Source organism: Rutidosis leptorrhynchoides, chromosome 1, assembly GCF_046630445.1.
Source record: "Rutidosis leptorrhynchoides isolate AG116_Rl617_1_P2 chromosome 1, CSIRO_AGI_Rlap_v1, whole genome shotgun sequence".
Lineage (NCBI taxonomy): Eukaryota > Viridiplantae > Streptophyta > Magnoliopsida > Asterales > Asteraceae > Rutidosis > Rutidosis leptorrhynchoides.
The window spans coordinates 462299988-462307587 of NC_092333.1; the positions used below are offsets into that span (position 1 = coordinate 462299988).

Consider the following 7600-nt stretch of genomic DNA (forward strand, 5'->3'; position numbering starts at 1 on the left):
AGCATTAGGATTGTGGTACACTATGACTTAACTTAATGTATTAGACAAATATTAACAAATACATAAATATATATAGGTTCGTGAATCCGAGGCCAACCCTACACTTGTTCAATGATGTTATATGTATTTTTACTACAAAATACAGTATGGTGAGTTTCATTTGCCTTTTTACCCTTTACATTTTTGGGCTGAGAATACATGCGCAACTTTTATAAATGTTTTACGAAATAGACACAAGTAATCGAAACTACTTTCTATGGTTTAATGATCGAATTTGGATATCACCCCTTTTAGCTTGGTAGCCTAAGAATTAGGGAACGTACACCCTAATTCACGCGAATCCTAAAGATAGATCTATCGGGCCCAACGAGCCCCATCCAAAGTACCGGATGTTTTAGTACTTCGATTTTAATCAGGTCCGAGGTAGTTCCGGAATGATTGGGGATATTCTATATGCATCTTGTTAAGGTCGGTTACCAGGTGTTCACCATATGAATGATTTTTATCTCTAGTACGATGCGAAATGCCTGCTATGAGAATGTTATTTATGGAAATGAAAAATGAAAATCTTGTGGTCTATTAAAATGATGAAAATGAAATGATTACTATAAACTAATGAACTCACCAACCTTTTGGTTGACACTTTAAAACATGTTTATTCTCAGGTTTGAAAGAAATCTTCCGCTGTGCATTAGCTCATTTTAAGGATATTACTTGGAGTCATTCATGACATATTTCAAAAGACGTTGCATTCGAGTCGTTGAAGTTCATTAAAGATTATTATTAAGTAATTGACGGATTAGGTCATTTATAGTTTGGATATTCTGAAATGGTATACATACCTGTCAACTTTTGATGTAATGAAAAGTTGTCTTTTAAAAACAATTGCAACGTTTGTAAAATGTATCATTTAGAGGTCAAGTACCTCGCGATGTAATCATATGTTATTGTATTCGTCCCTATGGATTGGGTCGGGTCGTCTCAAAAGCGACAAAATTAAAGGTCTCAAACGGCTACAAATTCAGAGGTCAGAACCTGTACGGTGGACCCACGGTCGACCGTGAGGTGAGCCGCACAGGGCTTGGACTGATTTTCTCTTACCTATAAAAGCCAAGCAGTGGAGCAATTGAAGATTCATCTCTTGCACTTACATTTTCATATATTTACTGATATCATTCAAATATTATTGTAAACTATTTAGAGTAAATCTAGCAAGAATGTTTGTAAACTTAGTTGTGAGTTTACTTGTAAACTATCTTCTTATAGGGATCTAGAAGATAGTTAAGGTTTCACTAATTTGGAGCATTAGGATCTTGTGGTAAGAGCATTTGGTGATTGTGAATTCTTCAAAAGGACGTAAGGGTTCATAAGTTGCGGCTTATCGATGAGCTAGTGTTGTATCCAGACACTCCACCGAGTTTGGAGTATCGTAGTGAAACAAACTCTCAATTCGTGAGAATTGAGGAGTAAATTAAGGATGATTAGTGAATATCTTTCCAAACCACTATAAATCTTTGTATTTGTTCCCTTATCCCTTATTTTTATATTTACATTACTTGTGAACAAACAATTCAAATCTCATTATAATCATCTCAAGTTCTAAATCGAAAAACTTTGTAAAAATCAATTAAGTAACTATTCACCCCCTCTAGTTACTTACAGTCACAGTAAACATAAGTACATATAACATATAACTATAAATTTCAACAGTTACAGAATATATCACATGTACATTTAAACATCTTTCTAGAACAAATCTTCATTTTCATATCCCTAAATATTTCTTTCACCCTAAATTTCTTTGAACACCAAGGATTTTAGTGTAGTCATTTTCTCATCTTTTTTTCCCCCTTTTTTCTTTATTTTGTTTTTTCACAGGACTTTAGCTTTCTATTTTTGATTTAGTGTTTTTAATTTTGCAATTCGATGTTTTAAGATAGTTATCGGCCAAATGAATTTCATTTCTACCAATTAAAATAGTTGTGTTTACATCAAACAACATTGTGACTTTGTGAGCAGTCTACTATGTTTTATGGAGATATTTTATTATTTTATCAATTGGTATCATTTATATAAGTTGTTAGATTAATATTTTACGGAGATTGACATTATTGATATTGTTAATCATATATGTTTTGATATACAAAGTCTTGTTCTGTTCTCTAATATGAAGTTTGCACGACATCGTATTATGCTTTCCAGTTTCACGTCCTTTCATACTAGGGGTGCGTTTGATAAATCTGAATGATTAAACACTGAATGGTTCATAATCTGAATGATTTAGAGGTTCTAAAAGAATTTAGTTATGAATGACAATAAGGTGTTTCATAATCATTTTGGATAACACAATATGAACAAATAAATCGACTTATTTCATTTAACATTAATGAAAACTTCAATGTACTTATTTGATAAGTGTTCCGAATACAATTTAATAAGAGTATTATATAAAATTTAGGCTCTTTATGGTTAAGAAAGTGTTTTAACTCTGAATGGTTCAGCACTGAATGCTGAACCATTCAGCACCATATGTCATTCAATGTCAAAAACAAACGCACTGAATGTTGAATGATTTAGCATTCAGTGTTGAAACATTCCATTAAGAGGTAAACAAAAACACTTAAGTTTATCGTTCACTAGAGCACCACCAGATTTTAAGAAGATAAATGGTAAAACAAGTTGGTGTATGTTGGTGGTCTACATATGTTACATATGTTGGCCTATTGATAGAAAATTCTATCAATGGAATGAATGGATTATTAAGAGTTTACACCTCCCGAATAAAAAAAAACGAGAATCATATTTTATTGAAACGGGGCAGAAATCGTAAAATGTACGAGCCTTACATACTAGTAGTAGCTCTCGTAGGCGTCAACAATACATATTGCTTTACTCCGTATTAATTACTGTAAATTTTTTGATTGAATATAAATAAAATAAACTTAAAATTATAAAAATTGGGAAAGGATGCCGTCAATCTACCTGCTGTATAAAGTGCAAAACCCTTTTAACCTGCATACGATATTCAAAAACCCAGAATCCCCTTTTATCCTTTACTCTTCTAAATAAATCTAGGGTTTTTATTTACAGATCGTATTTTGTTCTAGAATCAAAATCAAATCAAATGGGGAAACAGTCTTTGATCTACAGTTTTGTAGCAAGAGGTACCGTGATTCTCGCCGAATACACAGAGTTCACCGGTAATTTCACATCTATTGCTTCTCAGTGTCTCCAGAAGCTTCCGGCAACTAACAATAAGTTTACGTACAATTGCGACGGACATACGTTTAATTACCTTGTTGAAGATGGATTTAGTAAGTATTCTTTTCATTCTTTTTATTCCTTCTAATATTGCTTTAGATGTGATTACAGGGTTTTATTTAATTATTCATTGTTAATTGTTAATGCACACTCATTTGATGCATTTAATGATCTATAAATGGATGGAATGAGTGATATAATTGAATGTGTATCAGTGTATGTAAATGGTGATCTATGCTCTATTGTGTCATTTTATCTCTACTGTTGTGTAATTTTATCGTTTTTTATTAGAGCTTACTTGTCACCACATGCAATTAGTTTACTATAGGCATATACTTATTAAATATTACATATTTTAATGAATGGATTTTATTTTATTGAAATGTTCTTAGTCATGCAGTTTATATGGGTTCAAAACATTTGCTATGACCGTTTTAAGCAATAAGCCCTTGAATCTGAACTGTTAAATGCTTAGTTAACTTATGTTACAAACTCAATTGATTATTTGTTTACCTTAAAATAGAAGGTCTAGTTAAATGAATAATTATGTTGTAACTTTATAATAATCTAATTATAATTAAAAGTATATTCTTTTGTGTTGCATGGCTTAATGAGTTAGTGATAATTAAATAAAGGATGAGTAACAAACTAACAATCCATCTTATGGTTTAGGCGCAGTGGAAACAATTATTCAGTTCATATATGTATGTTATAATAGAGATAAATGCATTATGAGAAAATGACTGCGTGAATTATCAACAATTGGTTGCTAACTATTTATGTTAATTTGTTCTTTATATTTGTGCTTTTGAACCATGAAGCCTATTGTGTGGTGGCTGCTGAATCTGCTGGACGACAAGTTCCGATGGCGTTTCTCGAGCGAACCAAGGATGAATTTAGCAAGAAATACAGTGGTGGGAAAGCTAATACAGCTTCTGCCAATAGTCTAAACAAAGAATTTGGGTAACTTGGCTCTCATTTTAGTTACAACATCTGCATAAATGGGGTGGAAAAAGTCAAACCAGGCCTCATGTGGATCTGGATTGAGTATGGTTGGGTACATTTTAGTGTGGGTTAAAACTCAAAACGGGTCTGGTTGACCCAATGAATAATGTTTTTATCCATTTTTATACTATACCAACTTTATACATTTCATATGATTAATTAATATGGTTAAAAAGATGTAATTAAACTAATATACAATTGTTTAACTACAATGTGTTAGCACGTTGTAAGCGTTTGAATGTACTTGCAATGGATTCTGTCCAGTTCAACCCATTTCTCACACTAGTGCTTGAGCTAATCTGTTTTTATTCCCGTTAGAGATAGACTATAACCCAAATAAATCCGTTTATAGGTAAATAGGTAGAAAGTGCTGTCTTTTGTAAATCCTTCAGAGCTTTAAATAATGATAGAGCTTAATGTCTCAATAGGCCTAAGCTGAAAGAGCAGATGCAGTATTGTGTGGACCATCCGGAAGAAATTAGCAAGCTTTCAAAGGTCAAGGCCCGGGTTTCAGAAGTCAAAGGTGTAATGATGGAGAACATTGAGAAGGTAGTTCTTTTTGGGATGTTATTCTAAATAATCACATGCGTTGATACTATTACTTACAGGGCAACTACATATGGTTTTTTTTTTTTTTTTTTTTTTTTTTTTTTTTTTTTTTTTTTTTTCTGATTTTGTCATTGTAATATAGGTTTTGGACCGTGGTGAGAAGATAGAGTTTCTGGTTGATAAAACAGACAATCTTCGCTCTCAGGTCAGTTAATTCAAATTGATATTTACTTGAACCAATATAACAGAAAAGTCTTCCCCTGCAATTATTTCGTATATATCAACCCGTATAGGGAAATCCATACTTGAATTAATTAATTATCTTTTCTTTCATCTCCCAGGCTTTATAGTATATAATAAATTTTGGATCGATCAATCTCTATTTGAAATAAACTTTGCCATTATATAATTTAAATGACAACAAATATGCACATTTACATATCATTCAAATGCTAATTATGTGCCCAATTATGCTTAATTACATATTTTATTAGAATTGTCTTGAGTATAATGGTGTTGATATGTTTTTTAAAATGAAAAGATACAAAATTATAAAGTATTGTTAACAATCTATATTATATTAAATATGGATATTAGGAAAAATTAATAACTTACATGGAGTAGTACATTATAAAACAATTTGGTTGATCTCAGATAATTTAGTCAACCTCTTATAATCTCAACAAATATAACCAAAACCGTCACTTCTTTCTCTTACTGTATAACCAAACACGCATCAAAAAACACCCACTACACACCATAAACACATACACACAGTGACACACACACACGCACAATCACACTTATCTTCATTTCCCCTGTCGTACACCACCACCAAAGCCGGATAGTAATTATATACGCATAAAATCATTTATTTGTGAAAGGCAACCTAGTCACTATTTACTTTTATGATCCAAACTTTGTTCGTGAATTTATGAACATGTCAACTGTTCAAAAAGCATTTACTTGCATTTTATAATATTAGTATCTATGGTATATAAGTAGTATTACAAAGTTTTATGATGTACAATAGAAGTTTGTACTATACTTTGAGGACAAGTACCATGCAGTTGTTGAAAAATCTGAGTTTGTATGGTACAACACTGTACAAGTAGTTATAAAAAAAACAGTATTGGGTAGTCCCGTTTGAATAAGTGGACTTGTATCTGATATAACTTGTGTTATAAAAGTTAAAAGAATATGTTAAAGAGTATGTAACATGTGATTTAACTGTTACAAGGCATATTTTTTGTTCTGGGGCCTTAAAAAATAAAATTTAACCATAATTCCTTTCTTAAGATGTCAAAAATGAACCAAGAAACCTTTTACCTTTTCAGAGATTCAATTCAATGCACAACCTATTCTTCTAGTAGTGGTCAACCAATGGTTATGAAATACTAATAGCATTATTATGTATTATTTCTTGAATTTCTGTTAGTTTGTTATGTGTGAATGGCAGTTCAGATATTTATTTGGCTAGTTAAGATATTTATTTTGTCTAGTTAAGATATTTATTTGGCTAGTTTTCGAACAATCATTTTGAGATGGAGGGAGTCAATTAATATACCGTTTAATAATCCATTAATCCATATATCAACTGTTTTAAGATGACACTCTTATTTGCATCTTTGATATATTCCAGATGCGGGAATTGTCATTCACAATTGGGTTTCATATGTTCCCTTTGTTTCTTTACCACCATTTGATTATAGTTATGAATAGGTTTTATATTTCAAGTTGAGTTGACCTGAAACATTTTCTTTTTATATTTATATTTATTTTTGGGTTTTATTGGCAAAGTTGTTATCGTGTCAGTTTGTTGGAATAAAATAATCTAAAACTAATTGTTCTAATAAAATAATTAAAGAAGTTTGATGCTTACTGCTTACAATATACACTTTGAGTGATCATTTGACCTATTTGTCACATTCATTTTTTCCTATTCATTATTTTTATTCATCATTTGACCTATTTGAGTATTTGTCACATTCATTTTTTCCTATTCATTATTTTTATTCTACTAGATAACAAGGTTGCGAAAAACGCTAATCAGGGAGTAATCGGTCAGGACCTAGGAGGAAGTAATTGGAGATTAAACAGATGTTGAACAAGTTTGACTTTGACCAATTTTGACCATTAATCCCCAATTTATGGTAATAGATTAATCGGTTCTGGCTTGTCCAAAAACTGAGTAATCATTGAACCATTCTGAGTTTTACAACACTGCTAGATAATAAAGCATATCCCGAATCTTAATGGTTTAGATGATATGATGTCTGAGGGTGGGTGTGACTGTATCTTGTAGGCACAAGATTTTCGGACACAAGGTACACAAATGAGGAGGAAAATGTGGCTGCAAAATATGAAGATAAAACTGATAGTACTTGGAATCATTATTGCCCTGATACTCATCATAGTTCTCTCTGTTTGTGGCGGCTTCAAATGTGGCAAGTGAAGTACGTATATATGTCTAGTTCCTTCGTTTATTCACCCATCTTATTGTTTGTGTTATGCCATGCTATTAAAAAGGCTATGTTGCAAGACTTCATGTATACTATAACTTTTAGTAGATTAATTTATCTCGTTCGTATCATTAAATAGCTATCTTGCAATATTTCATGTGCTCTATAATAATTTTGTATGGACTGGTTATTTGGATAATAAACGCCTTACAATGTCTGGTATGAACACAGGAGTGGATACTACAAATCTATCCGTATCATCCGTTGTTGGGCCGTATAGTGGTCCATACTTGGCCCAAGATAACAATGTTCCAGAATACATA

The 7600-nt window shown here is 31.7% G+C and overlaps 1 protein-coding gene across 2 annotated transcripts; it reads left to right on the forward strand.

The window, feature by feature from the left end:
- Positions 1–3100: 3100 nt before the first annotated feature.
- LOC139874312 (vesicle-associated membrane protein 722-like) lies at positions 3101–7276 on the forward strand. Of its 2 annotated transcripts, none has more exons than XM_071861757.1 (5): positions 3101–3314; positions 4083–4224; positions 4695–4815; positions 4958–5020; positions 7121–7276. In XM_071861757.1, exons 1-5 carry the CDS (start codon positions 3125–3127, stop codon positions 7268–7270), a joined length of 666 nt encoding a protein of 221 aa, XP_071717858.1. In that variant the 5' UTR covers positions 3101–3124; the 3' UTR covers positions 7271–7276. The 2 variants fall into 2 exon arrangements, with proteins under 2 accessions (XP_071717858.1, XP_071717864.1); XM_071861763.1 differs by having other exon boundaries at positions 3125–3200.
- Positions 7277–7600: the final 324 nt, after the last annotated feature.